This window comes from Myotis myotis, unplaced genomic scaffold (genome assembly GCF_014108235.1).
Source record: "Myotis myotis isolate mMyoMyo1 unplaced genomic scaffold, mMyoMyo1.p scaffold_m19_p_19, whole genome shotgun sequence".
Classification (NCBI taxonomy): domain Eukaryota; kingdom Metazoa; phylum Chordata; class Mammalia; order Chiroptera; family Vespertilionidae; genus Myotis; species Myotis myotis.
The window spans coordinates 30,532,901-30,558,074 of NW_023416323.1; the positions used below are offsets into that span (position 1 = coordinate 30,532,901).

A 25,174-nucleotide genomic window follows, 5' to 3' on the forward strand; every position below is an offset into this window, starting at 1 on the left:
TGCTAATCTGGCGTTTGCCTGAGGCTATCCGGCAAATGCCTGTGTGCAGGGCTTGGGCGGGGCGGGTCGCACAGGATCAACAGGGTGGGCCGGAGAGAACAGTTATGGCGGCTCTCAGTCCTGTCCCCAGGGGCTCTGCCTCTCTGAGTCCCAGCACCCGCTGCAAAGCTCAGAGAGAAAGCTGCACTCACTCTGACCGAAGCCAGACAGTCCCGCTTCTCCCGTTTGAGTCTGGGTCCCTAAAGACTCGCCCGGATCTGGAGCTCAGAGTCTGTGACTCCCTCCCGATTGAAAACGCCAACTGCGCCCTCCGCCGCCAGCCCGCTCGCGCACTCCGCACCTCAGAATTTGACTTCAGCACTGCGCCTCCTCTGAGTGTCCGTATGCGTTTCTCTTTCCTCCTAGTTGTAGGACTTCCACTCAGCCAGCGTTCCTGTGGTTCTGGGTGATGTCCCTTCCGTTTTTTGGTTTCACTTTTGAAGTAGTTGTTCAGAGCAGCAAACTCCGGCGTTAACCTATGCCGCCATCTTGGTTCTCCCCCCTCAACATCTTGAGGGATGCTGGGGAGGTGTGGGGCTCCCACATCAGAAGTTCTGAAGAGTACTCGCTGAAACCGGTTTGGCTCAGTGGATAGAGCGTCGGCCTGCGGACTGAAGGGTCCCAGGTTCGATTCCGGTCAAGGGCATGTACCTGGGTTGCGGGCACATCCCCAGTAGGAGATGTGCAGGAGGCAGCTGATCGATGTTTCTCTCTCATTGATGTTTTTAACTCTCTATCCCTCTACCTTCCTCTCTGTAAAAACTCAATAAAATATATATATATATATATATATATATATATTTCTTTTTAAAAATAAGTTCTGAAGAGCTAGAGGCTGGGAAGAAGTTCAGGCAACACCATCAGGGAAGAGCTCTGTGCTCTGTTAACTATCTTCATTTAATGAAGTAAACTAACTGTGGGACAAATAATGCTAAATATCATTTCTAATTTTAAAAAACAATTAAAAGCCATTTGCAATTAATGATTATTTCTCCACTGCATATTGACATTGGTCAGATTCCTATTGCTAAGGGGTTGCCAAAAGGTAACAAATTGACAAATCATTAGTAGAAAACAAGCAGCTTATGAATATCTAAAATGTTTATAGTAAAATTCTAATAGAAATTATTTGCAACAAACATAAAGGCTAAAATCTTAACAAAGAATTCATACAAATTAATAAGACAAACAAAATATCTATGACATAAAGAGAAGGTCATACACTAGAATATGAAGAAGCTAGTAAAATTATGTAGAACTCTATCCATTATTGGGGAAAAAATAAAAATGCCCATGCTACAAAATTAGTATATATGGGATTTTCCATTTCTATTTTTAAAAAGTTGTGTCTACATGGATCAAAAGGATCTATAAGGACCGAATGATAGTTTCATATGGAAGAGAATTTGGGTGTTTTAAAATATTTTTTCAACTTGTATTTTTTTAAAAATTCACAGTAATGTATTTGTTTTTCTTTTTAATTTTATTCAAAATGTCATTTTTAAAAAAAGTCAATGCTACAGAGAAAAAAACAGCAATTAACCAGAATAAAGGACTGTCCAAACACTCCTGTGTATCCTTTCTTCCTTGTTAGTGTGCTACCTGATTTGTATTCTATCAACCGTAAGGCCAGTGATGACAGCTGGAGCCCAATGCAGTATTCTCTCTGCACTCTGAGAGCCCCGTTGATTTCCATTCTCATATGGAATGCCGGTTAGGACACTGCCTTTGTATTGTCCTCCTAGTTCACAAGCTAATAATGTAAATGCATTATATTCTCCTTTCTGTTTACCATTCAATTACTACCACTATGATGGTAGTAATCAAATCCTCTAATCTGCTGACACTATTGCTTCCCCCTCCCCCAATCCCAAAAGTCCTCTCCCTTCTTGTTCAAGTTAGACTTTACAGTCCCCAATCCCAACAGCATCGATTACTCTTGGACTATATGTCTTGAGTTGTTGTCTTTACAACTGTATCAAACTTTTCCACACTCTTCAAAGTGCCAAGTCACCACACTCCCTTCTCTCACAACAGGAAATAAAAGAAAAATTAGATGCAATCATATGTAAAGCCCTAAACTCTCCACACTATATCAACAAACCTTCCTAATGCGTTCATTTTCTTTACCTTCCCTCCTACCCTTCCCACCTAAGGCCCGTTCCAACATCTGTGTTTTAAATCTTATCTCCTCCCAACTTTCTCAGAAACTTGATATTCTTTTATCATTATTAATGCTCTCTCTGTACATTCAAAACACTCTACCTATTTGAATCACTTTTTTTAACATTGGGCCCCTCCCATATAAATCTCACTCTCCACAGTTAGTAATTTGGGAGAAAAAAAAAATGGTTACTAACATCTTATAGAGACAAAAGAAATATGGGTAAAATAATTTTATTTTTAACTTTTTAATTTGTTGAGTATATATGACATTTAACTGTGTAAGTTTAAGGTATACAACATGTTACCTTGATACATTTATAAATTGTAGAAAAGGAGAGCAACTAAGATGGCGGCATAGGTAAACACCGGGAAATTATTGCCTCACACAACAATTGAAAATTACCGCAAAGGACTGAGCAAACATCATCCAGAACAACAGGAAGGCTGGCTGAGTGTAAATTCCACAACTAGAAGGAAAGAAAAGCACGCTGAGAGCCAGAGGCGCTGCGGAGGTGAAGTGTAGAGGTACGGCGGCTCGCGCGCGAGGAAAGGGGGTGGCGCCTGAGGACGCGGCTGACTTTTTGAGTCACAAGCCCCTGACTGCTCTGAACTCCGGTTCCGGGAAGTCTCTGGGGACCCAGGACTCATACGGGGAGAGGCTGGTCTGTCCGGCAGCGAGCGAACTTGAGGGCGGCTTTCCCTCAGAGGTGCTTGCAGCCGTTACCGGGACACTGAGACGCGCGACTCCGGGCGGAGAATCGGCCATGGCTGCTTTCTCCGCCCTCTGACTCCCTGAGACCCCGCCCCACCCAGGCTGCGGCAGAGGCTTTTGCATGTGAATGTACCTAACTGCAGCAGAACCAGGCAGACCTGGAACTTCCAAGAGAAGGCCCAAGGCCCCGCAGCGGCTTGCATTGCTTCACAGCTGAGCCTCTTCGTGGCTCCTGCTGTGTGGCCTCAGGCAGAGGCTGAATTAGCACTTCCTTAGATCCAGGAGCCACTGTACCCAGTGGTCAGAGGGGGTCCATCCAGACTGCAACTCCTCAGATCCATAAGGGACGCACTCAGGGAGCAGACTCAGTGAGCACCAAAGCCCCACTGAAGCAAGTCTTGCCCCAGAAGGGTGTCTTCAGCACAGAAGTTCTCCCACTTTAGACACAGCTGATTCTCACAGCCAATTGGCCTGGAGGTCAATTCCTCCCAGTGATTCTACAACAACCAAGGCACCAAGAGTGCACCAAGAGTGTCCACCCCAGGTAACTGGGGAGGCTGAGCTACTGGGCCCTACAGGACACCTGGCGCACAGGGCCACTCTATCAACACAGGGAAGCTGCCAAAATGCGGAGACAAAGAAACAGGTCACAAATGGCAGAAATGGAGGAAAGCAAACTATTGGATATAGAGTTTAAGGCCACGGTTATAAGGTTTTTCAAGAATTTTATGGAAACCGCCGATAAATTTAATGAATCCCTCAACAAGTATAGGGAGACCATGGAGGACATGAAAAAGGACCAACTAGAAATTAAGCATACACTGACTGAAATAAAGAATAATTTACAGAGATCCAGCAGCAGAAAAGAGGATCCCAAGAATCAAGTCAAAGATTTGAAATACAAAGAAACAAAAAATACCCAACCGAAAAAGAAAAAAGAAAAGAGATTCCAAAAATATGAAGATAGTGTAAGGAACCTCTGGGACAACTTCAAGCGTACCAACATCAGAATTATAGGGGTACCAGAAGGAGAGAGAGGGCAAGATATTGAAAACCTTTTTGAAGAAATAATGACAGAAAACTTCCCCTACCTGGTGAAAGAAATGGACTTACAAGTCCAGGAAGCGCAGAGAACCCCAAACAAAAGGAATCCAAGGAGGACCACACCAAGACACATCATAATTAAAATGCCAAGAGCAAAAGATAAAGAGAGAATCTTAAAAGCAGCAAGAGAAAGACAGTCAGTTACCTACAAGGGAGTACCCATACGACTGTCAGCTGATTTCTCAACAGAAACCATGCAGGCCAGAAGAGACTGGCAAGAAATATTCAAAGTGATGAATAGCAAGAACCTGCAACCAAGATTACTTTATCCAGCAAAGCTATCATTCAGAATAGAAGGTCAGATAAAGAGCTTCACGGATAAGAAAAAGCTAAAGGAGTTCATCACCACCAAACCAGCATTATATGAAATGCTGAAAGGTATTCTTTAAGAAGAGGAAGAAGAAAAAGGAACTCTTGCCATTTGCCACAGCATGGATGGAACTGGAGAGCGGATAAATACCACAGGATCTCACTCATTTGTGGAATATAATGAACAACATAAGCTGATGAACAAGGACTGATCCAGAGACGGAGAGGCATTGATTGGACTGTCGGGACTTGGAGGGAAGGTAGGGGAGGGTGGGGGTAAGGGGGAAAGATCAACCAAAGGACTTATATGCAAGCATATAGGCCTAATCAATGGACATGGACAACGGGGGGGTGAGGGCATGAGCGGGGGTGGGAGGGGTGGGGGGTAGAGGGTAACGTGGGGACAAGGACACATATGTAATATCTTAATCAATAAAAAAATATATTAAAAAAAAAAAAGAAAAAAAAAATAAATTGTAGAAAAAATGATTTTTGAAACATAAATTTTACCACATGACCATCACCCCCCGCTTAATGCTCAAGTCTTGCAGTACGAAGGGCACAAGGGGAATTCACACGTATTCACAAACACCTGCCCTTCCTGTAGTACTGGTGATTTTGGTAGCTTTTGAAAAACAGACTTCAAATCTATATTCAAACTTCTAATTTCCTTATAAAAATGACTACAAAATAGCAATTGATATCACATGTACTATTTAAGGTCAACACAAGTTTTAGAGATTAGACATATGTTGGGATTTTTATTGATTATAAACCACCCTCCCCTGAACATCCTAATATAGAATTCACTGGATAACTTTTTCTTCATTATGAAAGAAAGATCTGTAGCAACCCATCACAACTCCTCTTACCTGGTGTGTAAGTAAAACGTTGAGACTGGCTTTTTTTCCTCTTGCCATTGCAAAGATAAAAGTGCACCTGCACTGCAGCTGTAACTGCTGGGTTATGATATGGAGGAACTTCAAGGACAATGTGAGCCTAAGGAGCATGGAGAGCAAGATTGTGTTACCTTCAGAACTAAAAATGAAATGCACCTGCTAAACTCAGCAACACTCCTGAGTGTTATCTACCCAGGCCCTTCCACCACAGATCATTCTGCATCAGCTGATCAGGTCTGGAGATTTAGTCTATGGATACTTCACTTTAAAGAGACAAGCTCTTTAAAGTAAACCATTATAGGAAAAATTGTTTTTCACTGACTCAATTTGGTTTCTAGTTGTAGCAGAAATAAAAAGTCTTACATACTGTGCAGTGAAATACTTTGTTCTACTGAATATTACTATACATCTTAACTGGAAGCCTGTTCTGTTTTTTTTTTGTTTTGTAAGCTTCATCTAAGGATATGTTTTATTGATTTTTAGAGAGAGAGGGAGAGAGAAACATCGATGTAAGAGAAACTTTGATGTGAGAGAAACATGGACGGTTGCCTCCTGTACTAGTATGTGCCTTGACTGGGGATTGAACCTGCAACCTAGAGATGTGCTCTGACCAGGAATTGAACCTGCAGCCTTTTGGTGTACAGGATGATACTCCAACCGAGTTGCCTGACTAAGACCTATTCTATTTTTTTCTTGTTTATTTGTTAATCCTCACCTGAGGATATTTTTTCCACTGATTTTTAGAGAGAGAGGGTAGAAAGGAGGGATGGAGGGAGGGAGGGGGGAGAGAGAGAGAAAGATCGATGATGAGAGAGACGCATCAAGGTGAGAGAGACACATGAAATGGTTGCCTCCTGCATGTGCCCCAATTGGGGCTAGGGATCGAACCTGCAACCTAGGTAGGTGCCCCTGACCAAAAATCAAACCTGTGACCCTTCAGCGTTTGGGCCAACACTCTAACCATTGACCAACACTGGCCAGGGCCCATTCTGGTTTTTAATCAAGTTTATTATTTCCCAAGTTATATTATAGTTTAGTTTTCTTATCTTAAATTTTATATTCAAAATGTTTTAAATTGGCAATACACAAAACTTATATCCCTATAAAAAAGAATTTTACACAAGCAGAGTGAAACCTTTGGCTCCAAACCATTTTGCTATCCTTAACCTAATTTCTCGAAGGTCTTTGGAGAGAGAGCACTGTGAGAAGTGGTATTCTCTATCCCAGAGAAGATTCTGTCTCTACTCCAACCAGGAAGGAACCACAGCTATGTGTTGAATCTTGAATGTCTTGATGCTGAGGAGTTGGGAATAGTGTGCTAAATACACAAACCCAATGAGGGCTTGTCTTCCTCCTAAATTTTGCCCACCATACATAGTCTTTACTGAATTTGTTTTATTTCTTCACTAATACTGAATTCAGAGAAATAAATCAATGTAAATTCACTAACAAACTTCTAATAATTTTTCATTTCTAATTTTACTTTTCCTATACACAAAAAAGGGGAAGACACCAATTCTCTTTCCTGAACTTAAACTTTAATATCAGAAAGTATCTAGCTCAGACCCAAATTTCTAAATATTTACTTTTCTATTACTTAACAGATAAAAGACTTCTCATCTATACCATAAGCAGCATTATCCAATTTTCTCATTAAGCTTCTAAAATATTTCTAAAGAAATAAGGTAAATTTCTTACCCCTTGACATTTTTCCCTGATTATTTTCCCTTCTACCTCCCATTGAGGTCGTCCATCTGTTGAAAGAAACAATTTACAGTTAAAAGTAATTCAAGTCACAAAGCATATAATAAACAAAATCTAATGTATTTACTATCACAAATTTATTGGCAAAGGGAATCTGCTTCTCACTAACTTCCATTATGAATATAAAATGTGTACCTATGGGAAGAAAGATCTTGGGCTTCCTGAGTTAGCAGGCTGCAGAGAGTTTATTCTTTTTTTTTTTTTTTTTTTTTTAATATATTTTATTGATCCTTTACAGAGAGGAAGGGAGAGAGATAGAGAGTTAGAAACATCGATGAGAGAGAAACATCGATCAGCTGCCTCCTGCACATCTCCCACTGGGGACGTGCCCGCAACTCAGGTACATGCCCTTGACCGGAATCGAACCTGGGACCCTTCAGTCCACAGACCGACGCTCTATCCACTGAGCCAAACCGGCTTCGGCCAGAGAGTTTATTCTACTAAGTGATATCTGAAAATCCTGTGAGAGCATCTTCACCAAGAGGTGGCCAACTTCTGCATGTATGCCTTAATTAACGGAAAATTCACTCTCACCAAGTAACCTATTTCATCTTTGGATAATAAATCTTTGCTGCTGGAAAGCTCTTTGTGATAGATTAAATCTATCTCTACAATATCCAACCCAACCCAACCAATCTTGAGTGCTTCTCTGTGAGACAAGATTTCAGATGTTTAAAAGTAGCTATGTTTGCCTGTGTCTCTTCTCCTGGTTAGCATCCCTAATTCTGCATCTATCCCTTATACAACAGTTCAGCTTTTTGATCACTCTTCTTTGAACATTCCTCCAATGTGACCAGCTCCCTCCAAATGCACAGGCCCAGGACTGAATAGTCCAAGGGAGAAATGACCCAGCACTGTAGACAGTAACAAGGCTCTTGCCAACCTTATGTAGAGAGAGTTAGTACGTTTTCTGAGGCAGCTGCACCATGTTCTCTTACACTTACTGAGTGGTCAGCAAGTATCCCTCAATCTGCCACATTTCCTATTGCCAAGCTCAAGCTCCCACACTGCACGTACATATCTGGGGTTCTTCCCCAACCTTTGTTACATTAATTTCTCCCTACCAGACATCATTTCCTTAGATCGCTTGGCTTGTCAAGATCTTTTTAGGTACTGATGGTCTTCTAAAATAGGTTTCTATACTTTCCAGATTTATGTCACCTGAAGATGTGGCCAGCATATTTTCTGTCCTTTCATCCGAAGTGACTTGTTCACCTGGGGAGAGCCCCACCTACTACTAGTGCTCTCACTCCAATCTGATGAACAGCTGTTCTAAAGCATTCTTCTTATGTCATGGGCATTTACTCAGTGACTAACCTATACAAATATCTTCATATTCAGCATGACTTCATCTGGTCTATGAAGATATTAGGAGAGACTTAATCAAATGCCTTCCAGATTGTGACTATCATTTTCCAGTCCAGTAACCAGGTAATGGCTATCTTTGTGCACAAGAGACACTATAGACAAATCCTACGCCTACTTAAAATTATAGTTCAGTTCAGCTATCATTTGCTGGGTCCCTGTGCCAGGTACTTTGGGTTATTGAGACAATGGAGATAGGATACCCTGTCTTCAGTCTGTGGATAAAAGGCAAATACAAATAGTTCACTATAAGAAAATGTGGTGGTTACACTAATAAAAATGCATTCTGGAAGTACCAAGGTCAAGGTCCTTATCCTAGACTTGGGGTGGAAATATGGGACAAGAAAGGCTTCCTGAAGAGCTCTTGAATTAAGGTTTAAATATAAGGTGGAATTCAGATGATGTGTGTGTGGGGGGGGGAGTGCGGGGGGTGCAGAGGAGGGTAGTCTAGGCCAAAGAGAGAGCCTGAGCAAAAGCTAGGTGACAAGAAACCACAAGATATAGGGAACCATAAGCAGCTGTATTGGTGGAGTACAAAGTCTAAGGCAAGGAGCAGTAAGAAATGAAGCTAGAAAGATCGGCAACAGATTGTGGCCTGAATGCCACATTAGGAGCCTAAAAAATGAAGAGATCACATAAGGTGCTTTCAGAACGGGAGTTACATGTTCACAACTACAATCTCAGTTAACTGCCACCATGTAACATGATTCAATTTAAATCAAAACCTCTTGCCCAGCCAGAGTGACTCAGTTAGTTGAGCATCATCCTGTGCACCAAAAGGTTACTGGTTTGATTTCCAGTCAAGGCACATACAAGAAACAACCAATGAATGCATAAATAAGTGGAACAACAAATCAATGTCTCTCTAAAAATAAATAAATAAAAATCCTATATAGTGAGAGAGGAATATGCTAATTAACCGTTACACCCTGAGGCGTAATGACCAAGGGTGTCATGACCAGATCATGGAGACCAGATCATGGATCAGCAGGCGGGTGGGCTGCGGAGAGCTATAGGAGGGGGCAGGGCAGCAAGCTATGAGGGGGCGAGGGAGGAGGGGGAGGGAGGGGGACGGTGGTAGCTACAGGAGGGCAGCAGCGACCTACTGGCTACAAGCGGGTGGCAGAGAGCTACAGGAGAGGGCAGGGCAACAAGCTATGAGGGGGTGAGGGAAGAGGGGTGAGGGAGGGGGATGGGGGTAGCTACAGGAGGGCAGCAGCGACCTACTGGCTACAAGCGGGTGGCAGAGAGCTACAGGAGAGGGCAGGGCAACAAGCTATGAGGGGGGGCGGAGAGAGCTATAGGAGGGCGGGGTAGCGGGCAGAGAGCTACAGGAGGGTGGCAGCAACCTACTGGCACACGGATTCGTGTGCAGGGCTACTAGTAAAGATATAATCATGTAAGTATACATAAAATTCACCCTTTTAAAATATACAATCCAGAGGTTTTTATATTCACAAAGCTCTACAACCATCACCTCTAATTTTAGAAACCCCATGCCCATTAGTCACTCCCCACTGACACCTCCCTCCAACCTCTTACAACCACTAATCTACTTTCCAGTCTATAAATTGCTTATTCTGGATATTCTGTGCTGGCTTCTTTCACTTAGCACAATATTTTCAAGATTCATCAATGTTGTAGCATGAATCAGTACTTTATTCTTTTTAATGGCTGAATAATATTCCATCATTGTATGAATATACCACAGGTTTATCCATTTATAAGTTGATGAGCACTTGGGTTGTTTCCATTTTTTGACTATTATGAATAATGCTGCTATAAGCATTTATGTCCAAATTTCTGTGTGACATATGCTTTCAATTCTCTTGAGTATATATATAAAACTAGGAGTAAAACTACTGGGGCATTCTTCTACTTTTGAAACATCCTTAAAGAAAAGCTTAACATTTATATGAAAATTTAATAAACATTTGATTTACAATAAAATCTGCATAAAATGATATCTGTAGCTTTAAAAAAACTATTTTGTGTTTAATGTCAGTGAAACATATGAGTAATTCATTTCACCCTTTTGCCTCTCAGTATGAGGTCAATCAACTCAAATCTTATATTATTTACCTTGTCCTTTTTCAAGAAAAATGATTTTCGATTCTGGAAGAAAATTAGATCCAGTCACAATCATTTCATGACCTCCATTTACAGAACAACTGTTGATACTGTACTTCTCAATATGAGGAAGTTCTTGAGCAGACCGCTGGGCTGTTTTAAGAGTTGAGAAGAAGCAAAATATTAGTTTACAATTTTTCATACATAAATGTCAAATTCAAGCTAAAAATGAAAATAAAGAGAAGCAAGCCCTGGGCTCTTATAATTCAAGACAATGGTAGCAATATCCACCAAAAAAAAAAACCCTACATTATTTAGAAAGCAAAATAGATTCATTAGGTTTATGTGATTTCTAAATTATTTTCTAAAATTCCAACTATAAAGAAACCAACTCATAGAGAAATTAATGCCTGCAACTTCATATGACTTCAATACATTCATCTCATCCAACTTTTCTCTTTTTAGCTTGTTTTTAATACATTTCTTCCCTATAACTATTAAAATAGATAAATCTAATATAATTATAAAAGACAAATTAAATCCAAAGATGTGTATTTAGGTTGCACAATTAAAAAAAGACATGTTTCGCCCTCGCCAGTTTAGCTCAGTGGATAGAGCATCGGCCTGTAGACTGAAAGGTCCCGGGTTCGATTCCGGTCAAGGGCACCTGCCCGAGTTGAAGGAGGCAGCCGATCAATGATTCTCTCTCATCATTTATGTTTCTATCTCTCTTTCTCCCTCTCCCTTCCTTTCTGAAATCAATAAAAATATATTAAAAAAAAAAAAGAGGACATGTTTCTAAAAGACAAACACCAAGTAGCCCTTTCATCAAGAAAATATCTAGATCATCGAGACATCATGAATTCCAATTTGGACAATCTTCTCAATAACTAAATAACTGAAGCATACATGAAGTATACATTTTAATAGTGAATTTAAAAAAATGGATGTAAATGTTTCTATAATGCAGTAACACTTTCCATTCTCAGGGAAAATGAACAAGTTTTTCATAATGCCTTAGAATTATTTATTTATTTATCTTTATTGTTGAAAGTATTATGTATGTCCCTTCCCCCCATTGATCCTCTACAGCCCCCCAGCCCCCCACCCTCACCACCCCAATGTCTGTGTCCATGGGTTATGCATATATGAATACAAGATCTTTGGTTGATTACCTCCCGCCCACCCACCCTCCTCCGCCTTCCCTCCAAGACTCTGTTCCATGCTTCCATGTTTCTGGATCCACTCTGTTCATCAGTTTATTTTGTTAATTAGATTCTCTATGAGTGAGATCATGTGATAAAATCATTATTTAAATTAACAACTTTATTTATAAACAATGACTTGGTGCCACCTTTCTCTGATACTGATTAATTCCACGTAGCTATATTTTCTGAAGGTCCTATTTTTGGCCCCTCCCTCCCTTCACTTCAAGCTATAGATTATACATCTTTTGATTGCTTAGGTTCTCTAAAGATTTCTTCTTGCCAAATGCCTACATAACTTTGGTTTCTTTCTGGATTAAAGCAAACAACAAAAAAAGTGGATTACACTCTCTTCTTCACACTTGGAAAACAGATCTACTTTTAGTCCTACTACTTGTGTGGAAAACTGGTGGCTTTGAGGGTCAACTGTGTTTTGTTTAACTAGAATAACATTTTAAAGAAATTTAAACTTGAAATCCTTTAGGAAGCAGGCATTCCCAGTTCACTCTGGCTTACATCTCCTAATACCAAGCCACAAAAGGTTATGCAAATTGGGAACCCTGCTCCATTCAAACGAATGTTAAAATATATTCTTTCATAGGGGATGGGTCTGGGATTTAGGATTAACTACCACTTGGGAAGCATCAACCTAGATCTCAGAAAATACTTATGTCCCTACTTAAGTTCCAAATAGCTCACAGAGAAGAGGCATGAAAACAAGCACTGACTGGCCGAGGGACTGGACTAATTAAAATTTTGGACATTTATGGTAGAAATTGGCCATCATAGGTACATTCAAAGTTGTTAACGATGAAAGTGAAGTATCTCTTTCCCCACTGAGTGTCTGGGTGAGGTCCTTATGATATCTCAAGAAAAAGAATTTTCTGAGACTTGCACAGAAGGATGAGTGATTTTTATTTGTGTGAAATTATATCCTTGGGTTTTCAAAGCCCCATTTCCCACCCTAGCCGGTTTGTCTCAGTGGATAGAGCGTCTGCCTCCCGGGTTACATTCCGGTCAAGGGCACATCCCTTGGTTGCAGGCTCCTTCCCAGCCCCGGCCCTGGTTGGGGCTTGTGCAGGAGGCAACCAATCGATGTGTTTCTCTCACATCGAGCTGTTTCTCTCTCCCTTTCCCTCTGTCTTCCACTCTCCCTAAAAAAAAAAAAAAAAAAAAAAATCAATGGAAAAATATCCTCAGGCAAGGATTAACTAACTAACTAACTAAATAAATAAAGTCTGTCATTGTGTTGGGAATCTAGTTATTAGAAGGGAGTTAAAAAAAGAAAGAAAAAACAAATACAAAAAAACCCACAAAGTCCCATTTACCTCAATCCAGTCCTAGATGATGTGCAGTTTGGGATCTGGTAGAGCTAAAAGCAAAGCCTGTGTCCAAAGTTTCCTTTCCATGTTGGAATTGGGTCGGGCACAGCACCAGGCTAGTTGCAATCCACTGTGTGGGGTTCGCATGGCAGTGAGCTTTGAGGGCAAATTCAGGGGAGCCAAGAGTGCATGCCCCCAGTAACAACGATCCCAGGAGTCCCAAAAACGCAAGAGCAAGAGCTCAAACTCCTTTGTTTAGGGAGTTAAATATCTTAAATCTTCCCTTGCTTGCAGTGGCCAATGACCAGGTCCCAGGTGTGACTGATAGGCAAGTACCTTTCTTATTTCACCCAGATTTTATTGGGCAGGCCTCTATTCTTCCCCTGTCCAGTTCCTCCTCCAATGATCTGCAGGGAACAGACTGGTGGCACCCTGGGGAGTGTTAACATGCAACTTCCTAGCAAAACTGCATAAATGATATATTTGGCCTTCCTTTTGCTCCTTTCTAGTTATTCATAACTAGGTTAAATTACAATGGTATCAAAAATTTTTATCGTCATAATAAAAAATTCTACACATGTTAAAAATTGTATTTTTGAACAATATTTAGCAATATGAAAAAATGCCCATTATAAGTGAAAATATCAAAACAAGTTATAAAACTGTATCAGGTAAGCCCAACTAAAAATATTGTATATAGTTCTGGCCTGCGGAATGAGGGTCCTGGGTTTGATTCTGGTCAGGGGCACATGCCTGGGTTGCTGGCTCTATCCCCAGTGTGAGGTGTACAGGAGGCAGCCGATCAGTGATTCTCTCTCATCATTGATATTTCTGACTCTCTCCCTCTCCCTTCCTCTCTGAAATCAATAAAAGTATATTTAAATAAATAAGTAAATAAAAATATTGTATATATGTACAAGGTATAAACAAAAAAAGAAAACCCCAAAAATAGTTAATAGCGACTATCTTGGGCAAGTGATATTACAAAAGATTTTAACACTACTCTTTGTATTATTCTACATTTTCTATATTCTCAACAATAATCATATATTAATTTAATAAACTAGAATAAAAATAGAAAATTTCAGAGGAACTTGCATCTCAAAAACTCAAACTACCCTATGAACTTATTTAAATTGTTTTACTAAATATATGTGCTTATATGGGCACAGAATACTATGGCAGGATAATAAAAAAGCTGGCAATGATAGTTGCTTTTATGAAGAACTAGTTGACTTAGAAATTTGCTTTTCACTCTATATTCTTTTATTCTTTCTGAATGTTATACCATGTACTTGTATTATCTATTAAAAATTAATACAAGAATTACTTTTACAGTGATTTCTATTACCATGGATTTATTCAGTGATTCCCACAGTCAATAGGGAAATGATAAAGTATTACTCCAATTCAGCAAATGGAGGTACAAAAAGGTAATTAAGTAGATGTAATCCCAAATTAAGATGTGGTTAACAGAAATAAAATGGTATAACTGAAAGAGTATTAAGAAAACTTGTGCTCTAGGCACAGCTCTGTCACCTATAAACAAATAACCTTGGATGAGTAGTTGAGATACTTGTGCCTGTTTCCTCCTACACAAAAGTAAGACATGAAATTAAAACACTTCTAAGACTATGCCAGAAAGGTCTATACAGCAGTTTCAATATTTCAGTGCTACTAGCTAACCTGCCAGAGGTCCCCAGTTCTTTGGGGCTTGAGTAGATACCATGTTCTAGGGCCTTATTTCATATCTTGTCTTTATAAATCAGGGGGAAAAGCATTTACTTTCTCAATTTGATATTGTAATTAAATTTATGGTAAAAAAAAAATACCCACAAGAAACAAAATCCTGTGAGTTCTTATTTAGCTGAGGTGTCAGCTCACAGAGACAGGCATCTTCCAACATAAAGGCTGACATTTTAATTAAACAAAGATGGCCAAGTAATACTTAGTATCAGAATCATAGCTTCATGATTTGTCCTCAGGTGTCATCAAGCCCAACTGCCTCATTTATAGTTAAGAAAACTGTGGTCAAGCCCTGGCTGGGTAGGTCAGTTGATTAGAGCATCGTCCAGATACTCCAAGATTGTGGGTTTGATCCCCAGTCAGGGCATATAAGAGAATCAACCAATGACTGCATAAATAAGTAGAACAACAAATCGATCTCTCTCTCCTACTCCCTTCCTCATTCTCTAAAAATCAATCAATAAAATTTTTTTTTAAAACAGGAAATTGTAGTCAAGAGAATTTATCTATGGTCACACAGCTACCTAGGGTCAAATTATAACAAGAAATCATTTTCTAACTTCAAGATCATTACTCCTCCCCTAACCATGTAGCTTATTTTCATAAGAAGATCACATCAGCTATCCAGACTCTGTGCCTCAGTTTACACTTTTTATCCAAACATCACATTATAAACAAAACAAAAAATGACCTATTGTAAACAAAATTTGAAAAAACATCATCACAAAGCTCACTTACAGCACTCAACAGGTATAGAAGCTGTCTGCAGAGAAAGGACTTTTCCATTGGGCTGTGGGATGTGTACACGAAACACAAGTCGTACTCTAGTATTCTTTCTGCCAATATCAGTTTCTCCTTTTCGAAGTTCTATATCTGAGTTGCGGAGTTTCAAAATACCTGCACAGTCAATACTAGGGAGAAAAAATAGAAAAATTTTACTTGCTGACTGATAATTAGTGGTTCTAAACAACTCAACTAGATAGCCATTATTAATTTGGCAGGGAATAACTATCACTACCTAAAATAAAAAATGTTTGAAAAAGGTAAAGGGATTAAGCAAAAAACAAAACAAAACACCCTCATAGACACAGACAATAGTATGATGATTACGAGAAGGAAAGGTGGGTTAGAAGAGGTAGAAGAGGGTAAAGGAGAGATAAATGGAAATTTTTAAAAAATGTTTTTGTATGACAAAATGTAATAGTAAGTATAATAGATTGTCTGTAAATATGGCTGTCAATAATTCCTTCCCATTCCTGTACTTGCATGCCCTCCTCCTAGAGTTCCTATGTCTCCTGTCCTTGAGAGCTGGCCTTACAGAATGTGGCCAAGTGATGCTGAGTAAGTTATAAGCCTAGCACTTAAGAAGCCTCATAACTTCCTCTTGGAGCCCTAAGCCACCATGATGAAGTCCAGATAGCAGGACAGAATGGCCAAGATAATCTTTATTCCAGTCATCTTGGATGATCCAAACCCAGCTGAGTTACCAGCTGGATTCAAGTGCATGAGTGATCCTAGCCAACACCGTATGAATGAACTGGCTGAGTGTAGACAACCCAAAGAATGATGAAAAAAATAATTATTATGTCCTGGCTGGTGTGCTTAGTGGTTAGAGCAGTGGTTCTCAACCTGTGGGTCGCGACCCCTTTGGCGGTCGAACGACCCTTTCACAGGGGTCGCCTAAGACCATCCTGCATATCAGATATTTACATTACGATTCATAACAGTAGCAACATTACAGTTATGAAGTAGAAATGAAAATAATCTTATGGTTGGGTCACAACATGAGGAACTGTATTTAAAGGGCCAGAAGGTTGAGAATGGTTAGAGTGTTGGCCTATGCAGGTTCAATTCCCACCCCCAGTCAGGGCGCATACGGGAGGCAACCAGTAGATATATCTCCCTCCCCCTACCCACTTCAACTCTCTCTGAAAAGCAATGGAAAAAATATCCTCATGTGAGGATCACAAAAATAAATAAATAAATAAATAAATAAATAAATAAATAAATAAATAAAGTTACTACTTAAAGCCATTAAATTTGGGGGGTGGTTTGTTTTACAGAACTAGGTAAGTGAAACACAAAATAAAAAGACTTTTTACTCCTATATATGTAATTATACCAGAAAAGATTCACTTGTCAGACAACAAATCTCATTAACAGCATAGATTTTTATAGTGATACCAGAGGCATGGTGCACAGATTTGTGCACACTGAAAGGAAATTAATTAGAAGAAATATTTTAATATCACTATTCGTCCTTTCTTTATAATAGAAATGTCAACCAAATTCACAATCGACAATGCCAGATCGAAACACACGTGTGCGATTGGTGCCAGCAAGAGCTTTCTATGTATTGCGCATGCGCAAGTCAACTTAGCCTTTTATATATGTAGAATAAACTTGCTTAATTAGACCTGCTTTCTGATGTAGCTAAACTTTTTCCAGCCCAGTGAAGCACCCCAACTTCTCTTTCAGGTAATTGTCAGCAACACAGCAGTAAATATCAACAGGAAGCAGATTATTGTAGATCACGCAAGGAGAACAAAGGGTAAAATATTTAACTGCAGCAGTGTTTGATTATATTCTGCACAGTGAGAAAACCTGAAGTCATTTTCAAGGTCCACCATTTCTTTCTTCTTTTCAGTTGGGTCAAGTTTCTAAGCTTTCTAAATCTCCATTTTCCGGCTAATGAAAAGAAAATAGGATTCCACCAAGTCTCCTTTCTACCTACTCCAGGATTTCTGTGAGGATCAAATGAGATGAGGCACAGGAAAATGCATCACAGACATTTGGTTAAAGTGTAAAATGTTTCCACCTGGCCTATAAAGCAAGTTGTGCTCCTGGGCTGAAGAAACTCCAAGGAGGCTAGTCGTCACTAGGGAGAGAAAACTGGGCGTTGCTACATGACGTAATCACCCGATGCCCACAGCGACCGTTTCTGGGCTGGGCTGGGCTGTGGACTGCATTTTGCGCCATGGGGTCTCGGTAGCATCAGCTGCGATTTGGTGCGCAAGGGGCCTGTGCCCCACTTGGGGAAGCCGAGTGTTGCCTAGTGGGCGCCAGGGCCATGGTGCTGTTTCTCTGTAAATGGCCAGTGTATGTCACAGCAGCTCCTGCGTTGAGTGTCTGACTCCTGGTGATCAGTGCGTGTCATAGCAAGCAGTTGGACAGTCAGGCACTTAGCATATTAGCCTTTTACATATATATATACACACTTATTAATAAGACAATCCATCAGGCTAAGATTCTTGCATTTCTAACTATATTACATATTTCTAAAGTTTCTAAATTTTAAGTTTCTGTCATTTCTAAACTATATTACATATTTCTAAAGAATGCACACACAAAATTAGTTTTGGCATTTAAGATCTAACATTCATTACCTTCAAAATTTATCTATTATTTTTAAAAAATATATTTTATTGATTTTTTACAGAGAGGAATGGAGAGGGACAGAGAGCCAGAAACATCAATGAGAGAGAAACATTGACCAGCTGCCTCCTGCACACTCCATACTGGGTATGTGCCCACAACCAAGGTACATGCCCTTGACCAGATTCGAACCTGGGACCCCTGAGACCGTAGGTCAACGCTCTATCCACTGAACCAAACTGGTTAGGGCCAAAATTTATTACTAAGTATGGTGTGCTTAATACGTAACTATGGTAGGAAACAACAATACCTACAACATATCTTTGTTACTCATATATTGGAAGAATTTAGCAAACGGATAACTAATGGTCAACATTCTAGTTCATGTTTACTCTCTCTTATGGCATTTACTGTTATTAATCCTCTTACTATATCTACCAAAAGTTCCAATTCTAATGTGCACTGCCAAAAGGCCACAGAGGTTGCTTTGAAGGACAATGTATATTACAGAACCAGGTTACCAAGATAAGAACCAGTAAAACACAAGAAAGAATCCCAAAAAGGATGAATATTTTCATCTTCAGAAAAAAAATTTCTAAAAAAGAAAATACTTTTGAAAATAAATATTTAATTAATATCAAACAACTGCACTTTAGTTCAAAGCAGTATTGATCAAATTGTGTCAAGTAGTGATTATTAATGTTAACATGCCAAAATGAGTCTTTAGGGGGAAACACCAGAGAGTATACATTTTATTAATTTTGAAGGAAGGTATTTTAGTAGAAAGCTAAGCTTCTAATAGAAAATGTGGAATAAGAGAATCAGAAAGGACAATCTTAAAACTCTGGCCAAGAAATACCAGACAAGAGAAAAAAACCAACCAACAAAAAACTACATATATCAGAATGAAAATAACTGTAACTACTAAAGTCTGTTTACAACTAAAACTATATTTTAGATCAGAATGTAACTCTGCCACATCCATATTCATCTAGTTTTAAAAACAGGAAGGAGTTATGAGTAGGGTAAGGCAATGAGTACTGACATGCTATATTTAAAGTATCTTATAGGGTGGTGGCTCTATGATTTATCAGTTAGTGAACTGGTTTTAAATAAAGGGTCTTACACATCCAAGAGAGATTAGAATTGAAATGACAAAGCCTGAGGGATAGTAGGCAAAACAAGGGGAATATCTACCAATCTTTTCCCATTTATTGTTTAGAGAGCAGTAGAGACATTTAACATACACTTATAATTCACTTATGCATAAATAATTTTGAACAATGAATAGTCTTATCTATCACTCACAAAATTTTACCTCCCACTATGTGAAACTATATTACATTCAATTACTATAGCTTATCATATTAATTAGTTCTTGGGTAAAACAAGCTCATTTAGCATTAGCTACCTTGTTATCTAAGTACATGGAAAAGGTTTCTTAGGTTTGGTAACTTCCTTGATGCTCTTTATTCAACCGTTTCGTGGACACATACAAAGTTGCCAGAAGCCTTGGTTTCCATAGAATTCTTGTTTCCCAATCTAACAGTCCAGAGTGCATAAAATGGCCAGAGAAGTTTCAGGTATGCATCTGGCAAAATAGGGTGAGGGGACTAGCTGCTCATTACTATTAACAATTGTATTTCTGCAACTTTGTCCTTTATAGTGTGATCCAGGCAGGCAGTATATGCCAGGTCTGTTGGAAAAGGGACATGAAATCATGACCACCAGCTCTGTTACATGTGCTAGTAGATAGAAAGAGGAAGAGGCAGATATGTTCAGACCCTAGTTTTCTGATTCCTCCCCCCACACACACACTATTAGTTGTGTGAGGCTTTCCTAATTTTGTGAGAATTTGTGTTTTCTTTAATATATTTATTTATGCTCTATTGTTTAAAAAGAATATGGCATTTTACAACATAAATACAAATAAGATAAAAAAGAAAAGAAACAGCAAGGCCGGTGTGGCTCAGTGGTTGACCACTGACCTATGAACCAGGAGGTCACGGCTCAATTCCTGGTCAGGGCACATGCATGGGTTGCTGGCTCAATCCCCAGTAAGGGGTGTGCAGGGGGCAGCCAATCAATGTTTCTCTCATCATTGATGTTTCTATCTCTCTCTCCATCTCCTTTCCTCTCTCTCTAAAATCAATAAAAACATATTAAAAAAAGAAAAAAAAAACATACTAAAAATGCAGGGAAGAAAAAACAGGAGCTTGGAAACCCAATGACTTATGAAGCCACTGTGCTAGCCCTAAAATGCCTGTGTGTATATTTCTATTAGGGGAAACAAAACAAAACCTGTTTTAGCCACTGATTTTGGGTTTTCATAACAGGCAGCTATATATAATCCTAAGTAATACACTTGAACAAAACTCTATTGCCTACTCATTCGGAAGCTGGCCACCTAAAGGTAGTCAAAATTTTTCTTAAAAGAAACATAACGATCATAATTGTACCACAATTGTTTATTCATTATTTACCCTATTAGTCTATGACCTACTTGAAAAAAGTTAAAATATTTTTATCTCTACCACCTAGTATACTGCTTGGCAGGTACTACCATGGGTTCATAAATTTCTGCTGAATTGAAGTTTCTTTCTGGAAATATGCTATCAACCTTAGCAAATGTACTATGATTATTTACATAATGTTATTCAGTTAATTTAGAACAACAAATATTTCATTTTTGTACTATAAAAAAGAAAAAAGGTATTTTTTTTTCAAAAGTTGTTTGAGGAAAAGAAAAAGCTATCCATTTGGGGGTGCTTTTAAATACCTGGCTGACATATTGTTTTCAGGAAGAAGTGGAATTTCCAGAACCTTTGTGCTGGCAATTATTATCTCCTGGCTTGCAGTAGCAACTGTCTTCCCAGTGATTCGATGCACCTGGTAAAATGCATGAGGTCGTAAATATCGATCATCTGCTGTTCCAATAAACATCTGTAGATTTATCGGCTTTTCACTATAGCCCAGCAGCTAATCAGGAAGAAAAAAAAAAACAGAAAAAACACCCAATTTATTATCCATGCATTTTACAATAAGCTTACACCAGTAAATCTTTATATCTTTATCATATATATACATATGTATATAATTTTGGTATCATATATTATTGATATATGAAATATTTTTTTAAAAGACAACATTTTTAAAAGTAGTAAGTGGGTGTGATCTCCCTCCCAGGAGCAGGCCCATACCTTTCTTCCCTCTCAGGCCAGCCTCTCTTAAACTCTAAGGGTCCCCATGAGACTTGCAACCAGGGGAGCAATGAGGAGGTCCCAGGCTGATCCCCTGAAACTGTCTCCAAGGCCCTCTTTTCTTTGACTTTCCAGTGAGCCAAAGCACCTCCACCTAGCTCATTTCTTTCCTATAACATCTGTACTGAGCCAAAGCAGCCCCACCTAGGCTCTCTCCTGTTGCTTCTTCTAGCCTAAGCCGTTCCTTGTTTCATTGTCCCCAGCTTTAATAAATGTACTTCTCAAAATAAAAAATAATTTAAATAAAAAAGTAGTAAGTGAATGACCTTCAAAATTTCGGAAGTAGTTTAAGAATTATAAAATTCTGGAATATATTACAAAGGTATCATGGTGTGTTTTTTAAAATTTTGTTTGTTTATTTTGTCCATTAGATTCCTCAGATGAGTAAAATCATATGGTGTTTGTCTTTCTCTGACGGCTTATTTCACTTAGCATAATGCTCTCCAGGTCCACTCATGCTGTCACAAAAGGTAAGATTTCCTTCTTTGTTTATAGCCGAGTAGTATTCCATTATGTAAATGTACCACAGCTTTTTTATCCACTCGTCTACTGATGGACACTTGGGCTATTTTCAAATCTTGGCTATCTTCCTAAATAATAAAAGGCTAATATGCAAATTGACCCAAAGGCAGAATGACTGGTCGCTATGATGCGCACTGACCACAAGGGAGCAGACGCTCAACGCAGGAGCTGCCCCCTGGTGGTCAGTGTGCTCCCACAGGGGGAGCACCGCTCAGCCAGAAGCCAGGCTCATGGCTGGTGAGTGCAGCTGCCATGGCGGGAGTCTCTCCCACCTCTGCGGCAGCACTACGGATGTCTGACGGGGAGTGGGCCTAAACCATCAGTTGGACATCCCCTGAGGGCTCCTGGACTGCAAGAGGGCACAGGCTGGGCTGAAGGACCCCACCCCCCGAGTGCACAAATTTCGTGCACTAGGACTCTAGTGTGTGTGCATCTCTCTCTTTCTCTCTCTCTATCCTATCTAATAAAAGAGAAACATGGTAATTGGCGTACGACCGCTACCCTTCCCATTGGCTAATCAGGGCGATATGCAAATTAACTGCCAACCAAGATGGCGGCCGGCAGCCAGGCAGCTTGAAACTAACATGAGGCTTGCTTGCTTCAGTGACGGAGGACTCCAACGTTCCCCGCCTGCCGCTGCAGGCCTCTGATCTGCAACTCTAAGCAACTATGTAACAAATATAGAAGCTAAACAAAACCCAGAAACCTACTTTAGTCCGCCAGGCTTCAGCCAGCAGGATCGCAACATTGTAAGCAAAGGCCAGAAACCTACTTTCAGCAGTGGAGGCCTAAGAGCTGGAGCCAAGCCTCAAAGCTAAAGCTGGCCCAGAATAAAAAAGAAAAAAAGAAAAAAAGGAGCGGTTGGGAGCTTCAGTCACCCCCAGCGTGAAAACAGCCCTCAGCCCCTCACCCAGACTGGCCAGGCACCCCAGTGGGGACCCCTACCCTGAAGGGTGTGTGACCAGCTGCGAACAGCCATCATCCCCTCACCCAGGCTGGCCAGGCACCCCAGTGGGGACCCCCACCCTGATCCAGGACACCCTTCAGGGCAAACCAGCCGGCACCCACCCGTGCACCAGGCCTCTACCCTATATAGTAAAAGGGTAATATGCCTCCCAGCCCCGGGATCAGTGGAGCCGCGAGGCCTCCCGGCACCGGGATCAGCATGACAGGGAGCAGCGCCCAAACCCCCTGATCGCCCTGCGGCTCTGTGTGTGACAGGGGGCGGGGCCACAACCTCCCTATCCACCCTGCTCTGTTCTTGACAGGGGAAGGCGCCCCAACCCCCTGATCAGCCCTGCTCTGTGCCTGATAGCGGGGAGCTCCCCAACCTCCTGATCGCCCTGCGGCTCTGTGTGTGACAGGGTGCGGCGCCCCAACCCCCTGATCGGCCCTGCTGTGGGTGTGACAGGGTGCAGCGCCCCCCCCACCCCCCACGGGCCCTGCTCTGTGTGTGACGGGGTAGAGCCATAACCTCCCCATTGGCCCTGCCCTGAGTGTGACAGGGGACGGTGCCCCAACCCCCCAATCGGCCCTACCCTGAGCGTGACTGAGGGTGGCATCACAACCTCCCGATCGCCCTGCTCTGTGGATGACAGGGGGCGGCGCCCCAACTCCCCAATCGGCCCTGCTCTGAGCCTGACCAGGGGCTGCACCTAGGGATTGGGCCTGCCCTCTGCCACCTGGGAGCAGGCCTAAGCCAGCAGGTCGTTATCTCCCGAGGGGTGCCAGACTGCGAGAGGGCACAGGCCGGGCTGAGGGACCCTCCTCCCCCCCCGAGTGCACAAATTTTTGTGCACCGGGCCTCTAGTATATATATAAAACCCTAATATGCAAATAGACTGAACAGCAGAACAACCAAACAACCAGTGCTATGACGTGTGCTAACACCAGGGGGTGTGGGTGGAACATGTGGGCGTCAGCCGTGGCGGGATGGTGGAGCAGGTGAGTGGGGGTGCCAGACCAAGGTGGGCGTCGGTTGCTGTCATCGGGGCGAGCCTCTGATGGTTACTGAAAATTCTTTGCTCCTGTGCACCGCAGTCCTGCCTGGCATTCGCACCTGCTGCCGGCCCTGATCACACCTGCTGCCGGTGCCAGAGCCGCCACTTGCACCTGCAGCCAGTGCCCAGTACCGGCCCTGATCGTTTGGTGCCATCAGCAAGTGCTAGTGGTGGCTGACAGCCCCGATTGCCCCTCAGGAGCAGGGGGAGGTGGAGAAGCCCTGAGGGGCGATCAGGGCTGGCAACTGCCACTCGCACCCACTGCCGGTGCTGGCCCCAATTGCTCCATGCTGTCAGCAGGTGCAAGTGTGGCCGGTGCCATCAGCATGTGAGAGCAGCAGCAGCGGGAGTGGGGCTGCTGGCAGAGAAGGGACTGGGAGCTGCAGTGGGAGGGGCTGGTTGGGGGCACGGAGGTTGAGCCGAGACCTGCCCCTGTGCTCACCACAGCCTCATCGCCCACAGTTCCTTTCAAGGTGCACGAATTCGTGCACTGGGCCCCTAGTTGTAAATAATGCTGCAATGAACATAGGGATGCATATATTCTCTCGAATTAGTTTTATGGACTTTGGATATATTCCCAGAAGTGGAATCGATGGGTCATAACGAAGTTCCATTTTCCAATTTTTGTTGTTGTTGTTAATCCTCACCCGAGGATATTTTTTCCATTGATTTTCAGAGAGTGGAAGGGAGGGAGGGAGAAAGGAGAAACATTGATGGGAGAGACACACAGCAATTGGTTGCTTCCTGTATGTGTTCTGACCTGGGCCAGGATCGAACCTGCAACCCAGGTACATGCCTTTGACTAGGAATTGAACCCGTGACCCTTCAGTGCATGGGGCAATGCTCTAGCCACTGAGCACACCGGACAGGGTGGCATGCTATTTATTTTGTCAGATCACCATCTTAAGCTTTTGCTGGGCTTTATTGCAGCTTTAGTCTGATTCCTCTGCTTTGAGATGGCAGCTTCCTTGTACTTGGTAGAGGTCTTAGATGCTTCAGAGAGATCTCTCACCACTCCTATTTTTGGCCCCAAATGCTTCTAGGAGAAAGATTTTTCTCTGGAGCTGTTTAATCCATTAAACCAGAAAGGGAACAACATAAAATATGGCTTGCATAAAGTCTATTTTTCAGTAAGCATAATGGAGGAGGTATCAGCTTTTCAAGGCAGTACTTAGGTGGAGTGTCTGGTGCCCAGCCCCAGCCCCAAGTACAAGTTGTGGTCAAATCACAGTGTCAGTGATGTTTTCACTACAGCAATACTGCGTAGGTGTGTGGACAGTGTTCCGGGCCATGTAGCTTCCAAGCCTGAGATTTTA

At 41.4% G+C, this 25,174-nt stretch overlaps 1 protein-coding gene across 6 annotated transcripts in view; it reads right to left on the reverse strand.

The window, feature by feature from the left end:
• NFATC3 (nuclear factor of activated T cells 3) overlaps window positions 1-25,174 on the reverse strand; it is a 100,835-nt gene that overhangs the window by 32,087 nt on the left and 43,574 nt on the right. For 3 of the 6 annotated variants that reach the window (XM_036345813.1, XM_036345815.1, XM_036345814.1), the window contains exons 4-8: window positions 20,856-21,055; window positions 15,440-15,612; window positions 10,441-10,581; window positions 6,928-6,983; window positions 5,203-5,329 (exon numbers count right to left, since the gene is read on the reverse strand). In XM_036345813.1, the coding sequence (XP_036201706.1) occupies window positions 5,203-5,329; window positions 6,928-6,983; window positions 10,441-10,581; window positions 15,440-15,612; window positions 20,856-21,055 (697 nt within the window). Of the gene's footprint in view, window positions 1-5,202; window positions 5,330-6,927; window positions 6,984-10,439; window positions 10,582-14,400; window positions 14,548-15,439; window positions 15,613-20,855; window positions 21,056-25,174 lie in introns of those variants that run through there. The other 3 variants (XM_036345817.1, XM_036345818.1, XM_036345819.1) reach the window with 3 other exon arrangements.